Genomic DNA, 20902 nt, shown 5'->3' on the forward strand with positions numbered 1-20902 from the left:
TCGGGCGAAAAATTAAGTTTCTCCAATCTTCTCAAAACTCTGGATTATGATAAAGGGCTGTGAGACTTTGACCTGGGTGCAAAAATGGAGGCTCTAGACCCTTCCAGAGCTGAGATATCAAAATTCAAAATTTCGACCCGAAAAAAAAAAACGACAGTGTTACCCCTTTCGTTTTTTTTTTTTTTCATTTTTGGGCGAAAAATTAATTTTATCCAATCTTCTCAAAAGTCTGTATTATGATAGAGGGCTGTGAGACTTTGACCTGAGTGCAAAAATGGAGGCTCTAGACCCTTCCAGAGCTGAGATATCGAAACTCAAAATTTCAACCCGAAAAAAAAAACGACAGTGTTACCCCTTTCGTTTTTTTTCATTTTCGGGCGAAAAATTAAGTTTCTCCAATCTTCTCAAAACTCTTGATTATGATAGAGGGCCGTGAGACTTTGACCTGAGTGCAAAAATGGAGGCTCAAGACCCTTCCAGAGCTGAGATATCAAAATTCAAAATTTCGACCTGAAAAAAAAAACGACAGTGTTACCCCTTTCGTTTTTTTTCATTTTCGGGCGAAAAATTAAGTTTCTCCAATCTTCTCAAAACTCTGGATTATGATAAAGGGCTGTGAGACTTTGACCTGAGTGCAAAAATGGAGGCTCTAGACCCTTCCAGAGCTGAGATATCAAAATTCAAAATTTCGACCCGAAAAAAAAAAACGACAGTGTTACCCCTTTCGTTTTTTTTTCATTTTCGGGCGAAAAATTAATTTTCTCCAATCTTCTCAAAAGTCTGGATTATGATAGAGGGCTGTGAGACTTTGACCTGAGTGCAAAAATGGAGGCTCTAGACCCTTCCAGAGCTGAGATATCGAAACTCAAAATTTCGACCCGAAAAAAAAAAAACGACAGTGTTACCCCTTTCGTTTTTTTTTCATTTTCGGGCGAAAAATTAAGTTTCTCCAATCTTCTCAAAACTCTGGATTATGATAGAGGGCTGTGAGACTTTGACCTGAGTGCAAAAATGGAGGCTCTAGACCCTTGCAGAGCTGAGATATCGAACCTCAAAATTTCGACCCGAAAAAAAACGACAGTGTTACCCCTTTCGTTTTTTTTCGTTTTCGGCCAAAAAATTAAGTTTCTCCAATCTTCTCAAAGCTCTGGATTATGATAGAGGGCTGTGAGACTTTGACCTGAGTGCAAAAATGGAGGCTCTAGACCCTTCTAGAGCTGAGATATCGAACCTCAAAATTTCGACCCGAAAAAAAAAACGACAGTGTTACCCCTTTCGTTTTTTTTCGTTTTCGGCCAAAAAATTAAGTTTCTCCAATCTTCTCAAAACTCTGGATTATGAAAGGGGGCTGTGAGACTTTGACCTGAGTGCAAAAATGGAGGCTCTAGACCCTTCCAGAGCTGAGATATCAAAATTCAAAATTTCGACCAGAAAAAAAAAACGACAGTGTTACCCCTTTCGTTTTTTTTTCATTTTCGGGCGAAAAATTAAGTTTCTCCAATCTTCTCAAAACTCTTGATTATGATAGAGGGCCGTGAGACTTTGACCTGAGTGCAAAAATGGAGGCTCAAGACCCTTCCAGAGCTGAGATATCAAAATTCAAAATTTCGACCCGAAAAAAAAAAAACGACAGTGTTACCCCTTTCGTTTTTTTTTTCATTTTCGGGCGAAAAATTAATTTTCTCCAATCTTCTCAAAAGTCTGGATTATGATAGAGGGCTGTGAGACTTTGACCTGAGTGCAAAAATGGAGGCTCTAGACCCTTCTAGAGCTGAGATATCGAACCTCAAAATTTCGACCCGAAAAAAAAAACGACAGTGTTACCCCTTTCGTTTTTTTTCGTTTTCGGCCAAAAAATTAAGTTTCTCCAATCTTCTCAAAACTCTGGATTATGAAAGGGGGCTGTGAGACTTTGACCTGAGTGCAAAAATGGAGGCTCTAGACCCTTCCAGAGCTGAGATATCAAAATTCAAAATTTCGACCAGAAAAAAAAAACGACAGTGTTACCCCTTTCGTTTTTTTTCATTTTCGGGCGAAAAATTAAGTTTCTCCAATCTTCTCAAAACTCTGGTATATGAGAGGGGGCTGTGAGACTTTGACCTGAGTGCAAAAATGGAGGCTCTAGACCCTTCCAGAGCTGAGATATCGAAACTCAAAATTTCGACCCGAAAAAAAAAAAACGACAGTGTTACCCCTTTCGTTTTTTTTTCATTTTCGGGCGAAAAATTAATTTTCTCCAATCTTCTCAAAAGTCTGTATTATGATAGAGGGCTGTGAGACTTTGACCTGAGTGCAAAAATGGAGGCTCTAGACCCTTCCAGAGCTGAGATATCGAAACTCAAAATTTCGACCCGAAAAAAAAAACGACAGTGTTACCCCTTTCGTTTTTTTTCATTTTCGGGCGAAAAATTAAGTTTCTCCAATCTTCTCAAAACTCTGGATTATGATAGAGGGCCGTGAGACTTTGACCTGAGTGCAAAAATGGAGGCTCAAGACCCTTCCAGAGCTGAGATATCAAAATTCAAAATTTCGACCTGAAAAAAAAACGACAGTGTTACCCCTTTCGTTTTTTTTCATTTTCGGGCGAAAAATTAAGTTTCTCCAATCTTCTCAAAACTCTGGATTATGATAAAGGGCTGTGAGACTTTGACCTGGGTGCAAAAATGGAGGCTCTAGACCCTTCCAGAGCTGAGATATCAAAATTCAAAATTTCGACCAGAAAAAAAAACGACAGTGTTACCCCTTTCGTTTTTTTTTCATTTTCGGGCGAAAAATTAAGTTTCTCCAATCTTCTCAAAAGTCTGTATTATGATAGAGGGCTGTGAGACTTTGACCTGAGTGCAAAAATGGAGGCTCTAGACCCTTCCAGAGCTGAGATATCGAAACTCAAAATTTCGACCCGAAAAAAAAAACGACAGTGTTACCCCTTTCGTTTTTTTTCATTTTCGGGCGAAAAATTAAGTTTCTCCAATCTTCTCAAAACTCTGGTATATGATAGAGGGCCGTGAGACTTTGACCTGAGTGCAAAAATGGAGGCTCAAGACCCTTCCAGAGCTGAGATATCAAAATTCAAAATTTCGACCTGAAAAAAAAAACGACAGTGTTACCCCTTTCGTTTTTTTTCATTTTCGGGCGAAAAATTAAGTTTCTCCAATCTTCTCAAAACTCTGGATTATGATAAAGGGCTGTGAGACTTTGACCTGGGTGCAAAAATGGAGGCTCTAGACCCTTCCAGAGCTGAGATATCAAAATTCAAAATTTCAACCCGAAAAAAAAAAACGACAGTGTTACCCCTTTCGTTTTTTTTTTTCATTTTCGGGCGAAAAATTAATTTTCTCCAATCTTCTCAAAAGTCTGTATTATGATAGAGGGCTGTGAGACTTTGACCTGAGTGCAAAAATGGAGGCTCTAGACCCTTCCAGAGCTGAGATATCGAAACTCAAAATTTCGACCCGAAAAAAAAAACGACAGTGTTACCCCTTTCGTTTTTTTTCATTTTCGGGCGAAAAATTAAGTTTCTCCAATCTTCTCAAAACTCTGGTATATGAAAGGGGGCTGTGAGACTTTGACCTGAGTGCAAAAATGGAGGCTCTAGACCCTTCCAGAGCTGAGATATCAAAATTCAAAATTTCGACCAGAAAAAAAAACGACAGTGTTACCCCTTTCGTTTTTTTTTCATTTTCGGGCGAAAAATTAAGTTTCTCCAATCTTCTCAAAACTCTTGATTATGATAGAGGGCCGTGAGACTTTGACCTGAGTGCAAAAATGGAGGCTCAAGACCCTTCCAGAGCTGAGATATCAAAATTCAAAATTTCGACCAGAAAAAAAAACGACAGTGTTACCCCTTTCGTTTTTTTTCATTTTCGGGCGAAAAATTAAGTTTCTCCAATCTTCTCAAAACTCTGGATTATGATAAAGGGCTGTGAGACTTTGACCTGAGTGCAAAAATGGAGGCTCTAGACCCTTCCAGAGCTGAGATATCAAAATTCAAAATTTCGACCCGAAAAAAAAAAAACGACAGTGTTACCCCTTTCGTTTTTTTTTTTCATTTTCGGGCGAAAAATTAATTTTCTCCAATCTTCTCAAAAGTCTGGATTATGATAGAGGGCTGTGAGACTTTGACCTGAGTGCAAAAATGGAGGCTCTAGACCCTTGCAGAGCTGAGATATCGAACCTCAAAATTTCGACCCGAAAAAAAACGACAGTGTTACCCCTTTCGTTTTTTTCGTTTTCGGCCAAAAAATTAAGTTTCTCCAATCTTCTCAAAGCTCTGGATTATGATAGAAGGCTGTGAGACTTTGACCTGAGTGCAAAAATGGAGGCTCTAGACCCTTCTAGAGCTGAGATATCGAACCTCAAAATTTCGACCCGAAAAAAAAAACGACAGTGTTACCCCTTTCGTTTTTTTTCGTTTTCGGCCAAAAAATTAAGTTTCTCCAATCTTCTCAAAACTCTGGATTATGAAAGGGGGCTGTGAGACTTTGACCTGAGTGCAAAAATGGAGGCTCTAGACCCTTCCAGAGCTGAGATATCAAAATTCAAAATTTCGACCCGAAAAAAAAACGACAGTGTTACCCCTTTCGCTTTTTTTTCATTTTCGGGCCAAAAATTAAGTTTCTCCAATCTTCTCAAAACTCTGGATTATGATAGAGGGTCGTGAGACTTTGACCTGAGTGCAAAAATGGAGGCTCTAGACCCTTCCAGAGCTGAGATATCGAACCTCAAAATTTCAACCCGAAAAAAAAAAAACGACAGTGTTACCCCTTTTGTTTTTTTTCGTTTTCGGCCGAAAAAATACGTTTCTCCAATCTTCCCAAAGCTCTGGATTATGATAGAGGGCTGTGAGACTTTGACCTGAGTGCAAAAATGGAGGATCTAGACCCTTCCAGAGCTGAGATATCAAAATTCAAAATTTCGACCCGAAAAAAAAAACGACAGTGTTACCCCTTTCGTTTTTTTTTTTCATTTTTGGGCGAAAAATTAAGTTTCTCCAATCTTCTCAAAACTCTGGATTATGATAGAGGGCTGTGAGACTTTGACCTGAGTGCAAAAATGGAGGCTCAAGACCCTTCCAGAGCTGAGATATCACAATTAAAAATTTCGACCCGAAAAAAAAAAACGACAGTGTTAAATGTGAAACTTACACGTTTGCGTTAACACGCTCCATTGGAGAGATATCCGGATGTTTATTCGCCTCTGCCATAACGACCTATTGGTTTTCATTAAACTGAGAAAATGGAATTTTGTTTTATTTACGATCACTGAGAAATGTTCTATTATTTAAAATGCAAAAAAAAAATAAAAAAATTATTATTTTCAAGGTGAAAATGATTCATTTGCATGGATCCACGCCGAAGAAAACGTCTAAATGTTATGTTTTTAAATACATACGTTAAATATACGTTTTTTTATAACCTTTTAAATACTCGACCTAGTTCCATTGCTTAGCAACGGGAAGAAACTCTTGTAACTTCAGTGCCCAACCCGTATCACGACAAGACGTGAAATAATCACGTTGGTCCACTTTGGAAAACGTGTAGATGTCACGGTTTAGTTTAAACTCAAAACCATAAATAGGGCTATAGACCATTTCACAAGATGTAAACAACACTGGTCCAGAAGCACTTCCTGTTTCAGTTTGTAACTGTTTTCTTTATTTCACATGTAAAGAAAACATCTTAAAGATGTTTGTTTAACTTTTTGATCCAGTTTTAAATGAAGAGTTCAGATGCAAAAGCCTCTAAATGCCATTTGAAATTTTCTTCTTTAATGATGATTTTTATCAAACTTGTATATTTAAGTTCAGTAATTTCACTTAAATAACAATTAATAGGTAATTATCATTGCCATTTGAAATCACTGAACTTAAATATACAAGCTTGATAAAAATCATCATTAAAGAAGAAAATTTCAAATGGCATTTAGGCTTTTGCATCTGAACTCTTCATATATATATATATATATATATATATATATATATATATTGCATTTTAAATAATAGAACATTTCTCAGTGATCGTAAATAAAACAAAATTCCATTTTTCTCGGTTTAATGAAAACCTGACATCTACACAATTTCCAAAGTGGACTATTTAGGCTGCTTCATTAAACATGTGACATTTAGATGTTTTCTTCGGTGTGGATCCAGGTAAATGAATCCTTTTCACCTTGAAAATAATACATGTTTTTTTTTTTTTTTTTGTTTGTTTGTTTGTTTGTTTGTTTGTTTTTTGCATTTTACATAATAGACCATTTCTCAGTGATCGTCAATAAAATAAAATTCAATTTTTCTCGGTTTAATGAAAACCATAGATCGTGATGGTAAGTTTTAAGTGTAAGTTTCACGTTTGAGGGGGTTTAAACCGTGACATCTACACGTTTTCAAAAGTGGACCAAAGTGATTATTTCACGTCTTGTCACGATATAGGGTTGAAGAAATAGTGTTTAGGCCACTTTGTTTGATATAATCACAACAACTTAACGCAATATGGGATTTGAACTCAGGTCTTCTTGATTACAACCCAACACTTTATCAACTGAGCCACCGCATCTGTTGAGTTCAAGGGGTTTTATTGCAGGTTTGGCTTTATTTGTTGGAAAAATAAATATAGAAATATAATTTGACACAAGAGGGCAGTATAGCCCTATTTATGGTTTTGAGTTTAAACTAAACCGTGACATCTACACGTTTTCCAAAGTGGACCAACGTGATTATTTCACGTCTTGTTGTGATACGGGTTGGGCACTGGAGTTACAGGAGTTTCTTCCCGTTGCTAAGCAATGGAACTAGGTCGAATATTTAAAAGGTTATGGTTAACACGGTTAACGTGGTTTAACATCGATGTAATACGTTGTTTTTAGCATACCTTTTGCTTAAACGAGGAGCTGGGGGGACGCTGGAAAAATAGACATTTTACTCATTAGGCTGCTTCATTAAAAACGTAACATTTAGACGTTTTCTTCGGCGTGAATCCATGCAAATGAATCATTTTCACCTTGAAAATAATAAATGTTTTTTTGTTTTGTTTTTTTTGTTTTTTTGCATTTTAAATAGGCCTAATAAAACATTTCTCAGTGATCGTAAATAAAAAAAATTCAATTTTCTCGGTTTAATGAAAACCAATAGGTCGTTATGGCAGAGGCGAATAAATATCCGGATATCTCTCCAATGGAGCGTGTTAACGCAAACGTGTAAGTTTCACGTTTGAGGGGGTTAAATCGTGACATCTACACATTTTCCAAAGTGGACTATTGAGGCTGCTTCATTAAAAATGTGACATTTAGACGTTTTTTTCAGCGTGGATCGAGGCAAATGAATCCTGTTCACCTTAATTGAAAATAATAAATGTTTTTTGCATTTTAAATATTAGACCATTTCTCAGTGATCGTCAATAAAACAAAATTCCATTTTTCTCAGTTTAATGAAAACCAATAGGTAAGTTTCAGTTTAAGTGTAAGTTTCACGTTTGAGGGGGTTTAAACCGTGACATCTACGCGTTTTCAAAAGTGCACCAAAGTGATTAGCTATTTCACGTACCGGGTTGAAGAAATATTGTTTAGGCCACTTTGTTTGATATAATCACAACAATTTAACGCAAGTATGGGAATTGAACTAAGGTCTTCTTGATTATAGCCCAACGCTTTATCAACTGAGCCACTGCATCTGTTAAGTTCAAGGGCATTTTGGACGGGGTTTTATATTTGTTGGAAACATAAATATAGAAATATAATTTGACACAAGAGGGCAGTATAGCTCTATTTATGGTTTTGAGTTTAAACTAAACCGTGACATCTACACGTTTTCCAAAGTGGACCAACGTGATTATTTCACGTCTTGTCGTGATACGGGTTGGGCACTGAAGTTAACCATGTTAACCATAACCTTTTAAATACTCGACCTAGTTCCATTGCTTAGCAACGGGAAGAAACTCCTGTAACTTCAGTGCCCAACCCGTATCACGACAAGACATGAAATAATCACGTTGGTCCACTTTGGAAAACGTGAAGATGTCACGGTTTAGTTTAAACTCAAAACCACAAATAGGGCTATTCTACGGAGGCGTATTATTCTGCCCTCTTGTGTCAAATTATATTTCTATATTTATTTTTCCAACAAATAAATCCAAACCTGCAATAAACCCCTTCCAATACATTCTTGAACTCAACAGATGCAGTGGCTCAGTTGATAAAGCGTTGGGCTTTAATCAAGAAGACCAGAGTTCAATTCCCATACTTGCGTTAAATTGTTGTGATTATATCAAACAAAGTGGCCTAAACAATATTTCTTCAAACACCGGTATCGTGACGGCCGCTTAGCTCGCTTATGCCTCGGGCCGGCTCTGTACTGCAGCAATAGTCAGAGAGAAATATATGCATTAACCATCTAATCGGTTGCTCTGGTAAGAGAGCCTGAAAATGAATACCAAATGCAATATAAACTGTATTAAGAATGACCTTAAAAAAAGTAAGGGAGAAAGAAAGACAAGTGCTTGGTTTTTCTGAGCCCTAAAATAAAGTCTTTATTTAAAGATTTGTACAATAATATTAAAACAAAATCCAATAGATTTACAGAGAATATTTATAGTGAAAAAAAAATCAACAAAGGTGAGGTTAAGAAACAGTCTTGTGAAACTTTACATTTCTGAGAGGAGCGGTTATCCCATGCTCCTTTGCTGACCCCTAAAGGACAGTAGTGGCCACGCTCATTGTGGGGAGTCCATTCATGTTGTGCATATGTCGTTTAAAAACGTACAAAACATCAATTTGTAAAACCTTTCACAGCTTTTGTATGCACAAACATTTGACATCCAGCATCATGATATTGTGTGACACAAGTCAGTGTACTGCATTAAGTTAATGAAAAAAATATAAAAAACCCTTCAACATAGCACTAAGTAAATACAACAAACACGTACCATGAAGCCAAAAAAACAACAACAATTATATAACCCAACGTGTTCCTACTGTAACACATTATGTTGTAGAATGGTCTGTAAAAGAGCATATTCTAATAACATCACTGTAATAATAGCATCATCAGATATACATTTCATCTGGAGTGTTTCAATTAGCAGGCTCTAAGCAAACCATCAGAATAGTATTGCACTAGTATTGCACTCCACACTGGTAGACAGCCCAGGAACTAACTATAACTGTGTAATGCACCCTATAATCTTTCTTGAACAAAATTAAATTCTTTGACAGGCATATTGTGCAACATTACTGTTATACAAAGCAGATTTGCAATGAAAATGTTAGTGCAAAAACTTTAAAAAGTTTACTTGTTTAATCAGAAAAATGTATCTAGGTGGTATCAATAGCATATTTAAATGCAGGTATTTGTAATAATATCTGTGCTCTTCTGTTCAGTATTCAAGCATAAAATATGCATGGAACAATGCTGGTTGAAAAGCTTCGGTCAAAATTGTGTATCGTCTTGACATTTGTTTCTTTGGCACTAATGATCAGTAAGACAACGATTTTACCTTAAAAAATGTATCAGGTTAGATTTAACATAAATTCAGTACCAAGTGTGAACTGAAGTTTAAAAACGTTTCAACAGCAATAAAACCCACTGCTAGAACACAGAATATGGTTCCTTCATACTACAAAAACTGTTATGTTAAATAAACAATTAAAACGCTTTTAAACAAATCTCATTGAGCAAAAGTGACGAGTCAAAAGTATAGTGAATGGACAGCATATTTTTTTTAAGGCACAACGATTTAGATGTGTTCAAAGTGATCATTTCAACAGCTGCTTGGTTTACAAGCAAACATAAATAGATAGCAATTAATAAATCCCCCGTCGTCACAAAAATCTGCCATTTTAAAGTTGGTTTAAATAGTTTTTAGTTTGGTTTACATAGTCCTTTTTTTTGGTACCGACAGCATTTTTGATGAGTTCAGCACCCTGACAGACCACCTACTAGTAAAGCATCAGCCCAATGGACGAAAACTGTTTATCGCCCCTTAGTCATTTCTCAACCTTTCAAGGTTAGATTTTTTATGTACTGTTGCCTTGTTCCTGTTCAAACAGCAGCAAGGCGAGCTGAGAGCGTGATCCAAGGCTGTCGAGGGTGCTCTGCACACACCTCTGATAAATATCTTCACTTAGACGAGGATTGCATGGCTGGTAGCTGTACTTCTGATGCAGGGCCGGCTCCACTGCTCGGAAAACGTGGAGGCCGGAGTATTTGACGAACATTTCATATATATCCAGGTTCTCCAGGATCTCCTCGTTCTCCTGGACATCCGAAGACATGCGCGTCCGGGTCGTCATGTAGTCCGAGTTGTAAAAACATGCTTCGTTGAAGGAACTGCGATCAAAGTGGCCAGCCTCTTTGACCAAATCCACTGTATTGGTAAGAGGCTGGTTATGATAAGCAATGTCAGGATTGTAGTATTGGAAATGGATGGGGAAGAACACCTGCCAGTTGTTGATGGAGTTCATCCGACAGCGATTGAGGAACTCGGAGTTGATGCTGGTTTTCACGGTGGCGATGAAGAACAACGTGTCAACTGGGTGCTTCTTGGAGATGATGTCCATAAATTTGATTTGAGAGGGACTTTCGCTTTTAACACTGATCCAGGGGATTTTGACCATAGGATAACGGTGCTCGCAAGCACTGATTTGCGCTTTGACAATAGCGAAGATGTCATTCTGGTTGACTTGTTGGGCCTCAATTGGATCGTAAATAAAGAGAAACGTCAAGATGGCATTCTCACTGGTTTCGAAGGCGTTTGCGGCGTACACTTCCAAAAACTGTTGAACATCCTCTCGGTCTTGAAGAGTGACGGGTAAGATGATGTGGACTCTAGTTGCTTCTGTAACATAAGGCATGGGGATGATCTCAATACGACTGAGAGGCCTAACCAGGTGGACCCTCTTGGTGATGGAGCGACTGTGTCCCTTCTGGTTAACCACCTCCAGCTGTAGGTCCAGGGTGTACTCCATCCCTCTGGTGGGGTCAAAGCGCCTGTAGCCATTAATAAGCTGCTGCTTCTTCAGGTGCAGGACCGGCTTGTACTTCTTGTTCAGCTCACCCATAGCCGTCTCAATGACGTCGGCTACGTCCAGCTTATCGATTCCATGGAGCTCACACTTCGGAGAACCATCGGTGCAGGAGTACACCTGATCTTCGGTGAAGTAATCCCACCGCAGAACCTCGAAACGTGTTTTGGGCTCAAAGGGTGGATTGATTCCTACTGGCCACAAGGCACTACGGTTGCCCTCAAAAGCCACCACACTCACATTTCTTATTTCCGCCTGTTAAACAAAGAGGTGTGGGATAACATTAAGCATTTTAAGGTATTTGATGAGCAGGTTACTACCTTCATTTGAAAATTTGTAATGCTGCACTTTACCAGAGCACTTTGCAAATGAAGAAAGGATTTTATAGCAATTGTATAACACCCTTACAAAAGAGAACATTATGAGTCATAGAGCACAATAGGTCAAAAGAAACCACTATTTATTCTTTGTTTGTCATTGGTACTAATCAGCACAGGTTTAAAATATAAGTGTACCTGCAGTTTTTCGATCTCCTCGTATGTCTTCTGCAGCTCGATTTCAGTGAAGTGTTTGTGAAGTCTGTACATCTGCTCAGGATCAGAAACTGGGTGGACGGTCAGTGCATTATTAAACTGCACATTATCTTCCTTACTAGGGTCAGAATTTTTTCCCATTTCATAATAATAATACTTCTCCCCCTGAAAAAAAAAAAAAAATTTAAAAAGTATGGTTGGTGAGACTTTTTTTTTTTTCAAATGTCAATTAGTGTGCAGTTTAATTGTTTTAATATTTCATTGTGCATGCTCATTGCTCCTTTTACATTTAAAACATCTAATGCTCACTTAAATGTAATCTTTAAAAATGCTGATTTAATAACACTGTTAATCTGTTAAACTGCAACCTTTAACAAATCTCAAAATAAATTAAGACTGATTTTTAGGATCGATAGATTGACAGATAAAAACTAGAGCTTAATAAAACAATTCATATAAATCTTAAATGCAATCAAATGCAATATATATTATTACATTTAATAATATAGCCAGAACATAAAAATAATTGTTGAATTTAAAAATGGTTTATTCTTTTGGAGAGCATAGTTCGGAGGAGGTACTTCTTCAGAACACTTCCTCCAGGTCACAACAAATGTTTAAGTAAAATAAATGCTTCCAATTTTGACCCTGCAAGAGCGCTGCTCTATAAACAGGAGTAGGAGGCATTACAATGATGTGCTGAAAGACAGGACGTGCTTTGACGGTAAAGGCAGAGGTGGATTTATAATTGGATGAAATGCCAAAATGGAGACAGTACATCATGTTTAGTGTGTCTGATTCACTGACTCTTACTCCCCAGTAGCGCCACACAGACTTTCAGACATCTAATGCTCCTCTGATGGATTAATACAGGTATCTGTACCTGTTTCAAGAACAGATTAACCGGAGGACCTCAGACCCCACCAAACAACAATGTGACATATGGTTCAGTCTCTAAAGGTGAGATTCAATTTAAGAACTGTGATTCTCTCTGGGCCAAAGGTGGAATGGTAAAAAAGTAGACAAACATGAAACAAATAAAAACGTTTAACAATAAAAACGTGGCCAGTATTGATACGACACTGAAATATGACAGTTTTCTTCTAAACTTTCTAGTTTCAGAGTGCAATACAAATTTTAGCAGCTGTATATACAAGCTAAATGAAAGACCGGAGAAAGACCACTGTAGCATTAAAGAGAAGGCTAAATAAGAGGTTTACAGAACTACTTGAACCACAAAAAAGAAAAAGTGTGAGGTCTATGCAAGGCCTGGATTAAAGGCATTAGTCCATTTCTGGGCAACTGACAAACTGTTTTATGTGGCTCTAGAATTTATAGCTCATACAGACAAGGAATTAAATGCACTAGACAATTTCCAGAACAAATTTTAATTTTGATATTTTAGTGTGACTTGCATCACTCTAACCCAGAGAGAAAGACAAGAGAACTGAAACTGAATGTGAGGTGTTGAGAAGAGACAGACTGCAAAATCTAAAAGGTATTTCAGGTGAGAAAAGTCATGTCAATTTCAAAAAAGTTCTGTTTTGTACTGTTACTATGTACTGTTACTTGAAGGCGGTGGGAATAGCAACTAGAACACGTCTTGAATTTAATTCCAGCAGTTACTGGCAGAAGACCTGGATAGAGGTGAAACGTCAGATGTTGCGATGACTGACAGACTAAAGCAGCAGACTGGAGACTTTCCCTTTAATTGCTGAGAACAGCAGCCTATTTCAAAGGAGACATCTGAATCCTGTCTTTGGTTGTTGCATGCGTACGGTGAGTTAAAAGGCAGTGAGATTTAGTTTCAATCAAGAAAGGGCTCCTTTGGGTCCCTTGCAGTAATACTGAGACACACTACTAGTATAAAGCGGTCTGTCATCAAACACAGCAGGTTTACCACAAGGAGTCTGATGGAAAATACAGACACTGCTCATTCAAATAAAGTTGAAAATATGCCAAAATATTTTTGTACACAAAAGCATTTCCAATAACACCAAGGTCTAGTATCTCCACAGACATGTATCTAACAAACATAATTACTGTAAAACTTCAAATAATAGCCGGGCTTTTATTTTCCCAAATTGTCAAACTGCACCAGCTTGTATTTGAGACAGGCCTTTTAGTGTTGAGATGTTGTTCATTGAGTGTAGGCGTAGTCTCTAATGTCTAAAAATCTCCAAATGCTCCACATAAAACTGCAGTCTTCCGACCTTTTACTATCGTGTCAATTGATTTTGATTAATTTGCGCAAGGGAGAGAGAGCAGGACAGTGCTCGTGTTGTTTGTTGAAGACGTGCACGAGTGCAGCCGGGGCGCTCTCTCTATCTGCTTGTTATGCCCCCGGTCAAGCGCAACAGTCATTCTATTCTACATCACTCACCGATCAAAAAAGACTTTGGCGGGACAAAAATTTGCTTTGGCAGTCGCCAAAAAGCGGACGATCTGACGGTTTTTAGAAGATTAAATGCAACCCGAAACTAAAAAAACAGACCATTTGAGAGTCTAATTGAGACCGGCCTTTATTTGCCCAAACCTGCAGCCACAACAGTCGTCTAAAAAGACAGGTGTCTATTTGGGACTCAGCTATTATTTGAAATTTTATGGTATGATTAGGCCTGTGTGTGGAACAAAAACAATGATAATACTCATATAATTAGATCCCTCTGAGGCTTCTTAACTTGTAAAATTCCCTAAACACCACCACCATTACACTTAATTGTATGATTATTAGCATTTGGTGCTCCAAGAAATACATAATTAAGTGCGTTTAAATGCACTTAAAGGCTTTGAAAACTTGAACTTAAAAGGTTTGATTTGAGCTGCTCTAAACAAAATGTATTTTTAAAATGTCACGTAAATGCTTTTGTTTTAGTGAAATTGTATCAGGCAGTTTGTTTTTTTGTGTGTGTGTAAGTCTAACTAATAGAACTGGATAATGAGATTGTAGCTCATCCAGCTTGTAAACGAGTTAATCAGTCTACATTTGGCCTCGCGTGTGCGTTTGCTCTGAAAAACAGTGGTGACGTGCAGCATGTATCAAATCCTTTAGATATAGATCTGAGTAGGCATTATGTTGTGTATTTGCAGACAGAAAGAGGAAGATTGTAGCGACGGGGGAAGAAGGTGGGACAGGATAAGAAATAATGCAAGATGGACTTGAACTTGCATCACCCACATGAGCTAAACATGTTGGCACTTGCAAACCGCCAGTTGCCGACTCTTAACACAGCCATGGTTTACTTACATGTTGTTTAACAGTGTCGTTAAAGAAATAGCCCCCCCATCCACCCCAAAAAAAAAAAAAATTATCCCATAATTTACTGAAACAACATAGGCCTATACGTAAACGTATGACTTATCTCACCTCAAATTCTTCCACGCAGTTTGTCTCAGCATAGTCAATGATGCATCGCCCAAGCCACTCGTCATGTCTGGCGCTGAGGATGTCGTTCCTGCAGTTCTCCAGGAAGGGCTGGAGTCTTAACAGAAGACTGCGGGACAGCAGGTATCCGAACCCCCCATAGCAATACCTCCCCTGCATCTCACCTCCGATGAACTCTTCTGGGCTGCCCATGTAAAGCACCCGGTCCATACTCAAGTGTTCCACCAGAGCCTTGATACGATCCGCCTGCGTGTATGTGTCATCCTGGGCGAGGTAGAACCAGTCGTACTCTGTGATGTAATGTTCTAGAATATACTTGATTGTCTGGAACATGTTCCAGATGAGGCGTTCATCACCATGGGTGACCACGATCATCCCGTGGGGTATCTTGTGGCTTCGTGTGCCAGTGAAGAACACAACATTGTCCAGATGATGGCTTATGGTGCGGTTGACGGCCACACCCAGAGTGTTGATGGTGTTTTTGGATGTGAGTATTCCCACGAAAAGACGCTCTCGAATTCCCAGCTCTGTGCTGATGTATTTCGCCCTGTGGAAACAGACGGACAATTACAATTTACACTCACCTAAAGGACTATTAGGAACACATGTTCAATTTCTCACTAATGCAATTATCTAAAAAACCAATTACATGGCAGTTGCTTCAATGCATTTAGGGGTGTGGTCCTGGTCAAGACAATCACCTGAACTCCAAAATGAATGTCAGAATGGGAAAGAAAGGTGATTTAAGCAATTTTGAGAGTGGCATGGTTGTTGGTGCCAGACATGCCGGTCTGAGTATTTCACAATCTGCTCAGTTACTGGGATTTTCATGCACAACCATTTCTAGGGTTTACAAAGAATGGTGTAAAAAGGAGTAAGAGGAGAATGGGCTGACTGATTCAAGCTAATAAAAGTGCAACTTTGGCCTCGTTTACACTGTCAGTGAAATGTGAAGCAATTCCGATTCTTTGCTCTGATGTAACACAGATCGGATGTGTTCTATGACAGTGTAAACAGGAACAAATGCATGTATTCGGATATTTCCGGATCGGTTTCAGGCCTCATTCATATGTGGAAATAAATCGGATATGTGCGACGGTCATGTAAACAGGCAGATCGGATTTTCTGAGGCATTTGGCGACGTCTCCGCAGTTTAATGACGAGAGAAACCCCCAACGCTCTTCAGAAAAGGGACGGATAGGAGATTGCGTCATAGGAGAGGAATGTGGACAGGGGCACACGGGATGTTTTCACGGGATTGTAAATGTGCCGAAAATTGTTCATTTACATTTATTTTAAGCATTTAGTAATTTATTTGTACACTTTAAGTGGGCTATTTAAAAAAAAAAAAAAAAAAAACGTACAGAGTGTGACATCATATTGTGTGTGCATAGAAAGAATTAATCCGCAGCCACTCAAAAAAGAAAATCGTCCAGAGCTGCTCTACTCCTGAGCGCAACTCCACTGTCAGTGTTGTGTAAGTACAGGCTCTAGGCAGTTTTTTTTTGGTGTTAATTTCTATTTGCTGTCTCTGTGCAGGCTCTTTATTGTATAACAGTGAACATCCCAATAACCCCTTTATTTTAAGGCTTAATGTCCCGTAGATCAGTCCGTTGCAGTACGAATGAATGAAAGCAGTATCAATAATGTCAAACATGAGATGTGCAGTCAAGTTCGGGTGTGTATGCTGTTTTAACGAGTGTTCTCACCGATACGCGTGTAATTCGTGGAGTTAACAAGTTTTATAGACATTGTTTCTTATTCAAAAGTGGTGTTTTGCAACTTCGCATATCGCAGAGCATGAAGCATATTTCGTGTTCGTCCATCTGTGCAAGATAATTTAACCCTTTAAGCAAGCGTGATATGTTTCAGATAGTAGCCTATAAGTGTAAATACATGAATCGGACATGGGTCTCAATTTAAAGAACGTGTAAACAGACAGTTAAAAAAAAAAAAATCGGATATAGGCAACAAATCAGATGTGACGTCACGCAGTTAAGTGGCTCCATTTGAGACAGGAGAATACATAAAAAGATTGTAAAAAATATATATATTGGATGGATTTTTATCATTATATGGTTGTGTACAGGCACTGCCAACACACATTGCAGTACAATTAACTTGTAAAAGTGCATGTACCATTATATGACTCCTTTAACTCGAAACTGTAACTTTGTCATTGTAATGATTACCCTTCATTTCAGATAAGGTTTAAAAAAATAATTTGGCCACATTGTGATTTAAACTTTCAATTGCATGTTATAAAGGTACAAGATATTACAAAATACTGTCACAATTATAAGAAAAAGTTATATTGAAAACACAGTAAAACTATATAAAAAAAAATTATAATTTATATGATGAACAACGCAACATACCAATAGCAGAGGTTTAAGACATGTTTTTGGGGTATTAAATAATGGTGCATGCATATCACAGTGAATTGACTAGAGAAAACCTTAGTAAATCACCTTGCATTATTATTTTATATACTCTCCTCCCATAAATGTTGCATCTGAATGGGAAATTTACAAATGTATTTGCAATAACGTCAGTAGATGTAGACCTAGTTGAGAGAAGATTTTTTAACAGCAAAAGTGTGTGCTGGCACAAACTGTTTTGAAGCCTATAGTGAATATTCACGACACGTTAAATTCAAAGGAATTGGGATATGCCTACAGTACATACTACACAACATTCAACTCATGAAGTGTTTGAACCCATTAACATTGAGTGGAACAACATTTTCTTCCTTTCAAAAGCTGTCTACAAGTTGGTGAAGGCTATTCACATAACTTTATCTACAGTATTGTGCAATTCTTGATCATTTCCAGACCAGGGATTTGTGATTAAAAAGACCACTAAATGTTTTGCCATTTTTGGATTGGCCCATTTTATTTGCCCAAGAGTTTGTATACTGGGTGTGAGCCTTAAAACAAATGTTTCAGATCAATTTAGCAGTCAACTATCAGCATGCAGCTTTGTAAACCAAAGCTGGGAGAAAGAGGTTAGTATGAGGTCAACGTGAACTGATAACCAAAGACAACTGAACCTTTCATGTCATGGGATCAGTTACTATGCAACCCTCCTAATTTACCTCAGAGTATTGTAAGCATTGACTGAAATGGAGAAATGAGCACCATGGGAGCCACCCTTAAGGATTATAGTGTTCTCAATAGGACGTATCAACTGTTACAGTTACAGTATAAGCCTGCCACAGGCCTGTGTCATCTCATTCCCATGAAAAAAATATATATATTAAAATACCTCTTAGTGTTTGAAATGCCAGTCATTGCCAATCTTGTTGCAGAATTCTTTAAATAGCAAAAGCAAATATTTGACTCTTAGGCTTTGACAAAATAGGCCCTAAACCACCAGCATTTAAGTGTAGAGTTTAAGTCACATTACTAAAAGCTAAAAACCAACTCAAAGCTTTAGTAGGAGTATTTTGTGTTTTGTCTTCAATCTGAAAGAAATACAGATCTTTAACAAATTAAATCACTTATCTTGTCAAAATGTCATGTTATGCTAGTAGCTACTAACATGAATAATGTGAAGATTTTAGGGCTATGTTGCAAAATACAATTTTAATCTCGTTCTTTAATTTTGAGGATATCATAAACAAGACTGATTTATGAAAATAATAATAACCAAGATAAACTTCATGAAAACAGCCTTCAATTCCAACACAAGTAAACAACACCACCAAGAACAGAAAAACGTGCATGGCCTGTAAACTATTATTATTCACAGACGTCCTTCAGAATGATAATCACTATGCACGTTGACCTTAACCCATGTAAGATACTCTATCCCATACGTGGGCTGTGTTTATGTTTAAGACATATTTTTTTATGTCACCTATTATAGAGGATTTGATTGTCTGTGGGGACCTTTAGAGAATTTTTGTCTCTATGTAGGCTATAGGCTACTATTTATTTATTTATTTATTATTTTTTAACAAGGTAAGTTAGGCCTAACGTTACATCCAGAATGCCTGTTCAAAAATACATCGATTGGCCTAACGTTAGATAATTATTCACTATGTTGTTTTAACCTGGGATTATGTTTTTGGCGTGAAAACAATATAAAACATAAATGAAGCAGGCAGGCTGAACGGTCTGTCTACCTGAAAAGTTTCTTGGACTGAGTCTGTTTCACTGGTTTATATGGAATTATTCTCGGCTGGAAAACCTCCCCCTCCTCGTCTTCCTCCTCACCATCACTCCCAGGGGAAATAGAGTTTGGTCTCCGGGCTCCTTTCAGACTTCCATCCTGGGGTAAAACGATTCCTTCATCTCCTATGGCATTATCACAGCTTTCCTCGACCCAGCTCACACTCAGCAAACTCAGAGTAAATCCCAGAGAGATCCCGATAATAACCGGGCCGATCGGCCTTAACAGACTGATCAACATAGAAAACCTCATTGTACTCCGACTACACCTCCTTTAAGCGCGACCTTCTGATTCTGAACAGGGTAGGGCACATTAAGAAAGCGGTTCAACGACAATCGGAAACCTATTGGACGTATTTCTTGTATTCCTGCATCACCTTCCTTCAAATTATTGAGACATTAGTACGTGTCAGTGGCTCTGTCGCTCCTCCCTGAGGAAATCGAACACCCCGCCCACAAAATCAAACGTCATTACAAAGACCGTGGGCATCCTCTTAATGGGCGGGGCTCATATAAATGTAGGCGGGCGTTTTCGCTCGAAGCCCAATAAAATTTAAAGCCACGACGGTTGATCCTGGTAACCTGAACAGACATCATAACATTTTATATTTTTACATTGATATTGTCTGTCATTAGTTCGGACTTGATAGGCTAATGTCTACTTCTTGTACTAGCCTATCCAAAAGCTTATGAAATGAATTACATTTTTTTTTACACTAGAGGGCGTTGTGGGTTCATATTTAGTTTTTACTCACTACAATCTTTTTTTTTTTTTTTTTTTTACTCACTACAATCAGTAAAATAAATGTTTCATGTTTAATAGCATAAATAATAATAATCATAAGTGTCATGATTTCCTGGTGATAGCCTATTAAAAATAAATTATTAGACTTTTCAACCAATGGCCAGTATAATTGCAATGGAACAAGTTTATAATTTTCTTAAATACCTTAACATTTGAGGTTCCTAAATCCCATTAGACATTGGGAAAAAAAAATGGGTTGGGCGGGATAAAGACAGTAATTTTATAATACGGTTACATTTTTATTTGTCTTTCCATCTATCATTCTGTCTGTCTGTCTATCTGTCTGTCTGACTGACTGTATTTGCTTATGCATTTCCAAGTTTTCTTGTAATAATCATTGTGAATAACTCACTCTAAACACCTTTAGGCTACTAATAGCTGAACTTTTATTTTATTTATTCACTGTAGTTTTATTAGATTTGTTTGTTTGTTTGTTTGTTTATTTGTTGGTTTGTTTTTGCAAAGAAACAATTCCAATTGAGAATTCTTTTTTCAAATATGATTTGATGCTTGAACTCTACAGTAACTTAACATGAGTGAAAATGTAAGACCCACCCAAATCTCTCTGACACATCACACACAAACACACTGAGTGGAAACAATTTCTTTACGGGCCACAAAAACCCCAGAGGGAACGTTTCCCTCACTGAGCTCTTTGTTCTAATAGATCAAGGGTGTGTTAGATGTTATCAAGCATATTTGCACGTTTACCTAGGAACGACACATCACAGTGGAAGCCCTTTCCTTTGGAAATCACAGCACCTCACCTAGTTCTGCTGAGCTGAGTGGGAAACATGATCCGCCTAGTTCCAGATTAAACCTTTGTCAGGACATGTTGGCGAATTTGAATGTGCATGTTAAACTGAAGTTGCTTTATAGCCTAAGTATTGCATAGTCACTTTCTACAGAATGAGACCTTTTTTTTTTCTTTTTTTTTTTTTTTTTACAAATAGTTTAAGTTCTGCTTTGCGTTTTGCATTGAAGGCAGGAA

At 37.8% G+C, this 20902-nt stretch overlaps 1 protein-coding gene across 1 annotated transcript; it reads right to left on the bottom strand.

The window, feature by feature from the left end:
* Positions 1–8493: 8493 nt before the first annotated feature.
* chpfa (chondroitin polymerizing factor a) lies at positions 8494–19551 on the bottom strand. The gene is made up of 4 exons (XM_039655618.2): positions 19061–19551; positions 14914–15478; positions 11529–11711; positions 8494–11268 (listed from the first exon to the last, which is right to left on the bottom strand). The coding sequence occupies exons 1-4, from the start codon at positions 19357–19359 to the stop codon at positions 10006–10008; spliced, it is 2310 nt and encodes a 769-aa protein (XP_039511552.2). The 5' UTR covers positions 19360–19551; the 3' UTR covers positions 8494–10005.
* Between the last annotated feature and the right edge of the window lie 1351 nt (positions 19552–20902).

This window comes from Pimephales promelas, chromosome 7 (assembly GCF_988280905.1).
Source record: "Pimephales promelas chromosome 7, fPimPro1.hap1.1, whole genome shotgun sequence".
Lineage (NCBI taxonomy): Eukaryota > Metazoa > Chordata > Actinopteri > Cypriniformes > Leuciscidae > Pimephales > Pimephales promelas.

Coding starts and splice junctions, on each gene's coding strand:
- chpfa (XM_039655618.2), bottom strand. CDS start 19,359: ATGAGGTTTTCTATGTTGATCAGTCTGTTAAGGCCGATCGGCCCGGTT. Junction 15,479..19,060: donor CAGTCCAAGAAACTTTTCAG/GTAGACAGACCG, acceptor CTGTTTCCACAG/GGCGAAATACATCAGCACAG. Junction 11,712..14,913: donor ACTGCGTGGAAGAATTTGAG/GTGAGATAAGTC, acceptor TTTTTTTTTCAG/GGGGAGAAGTATTATTATTA.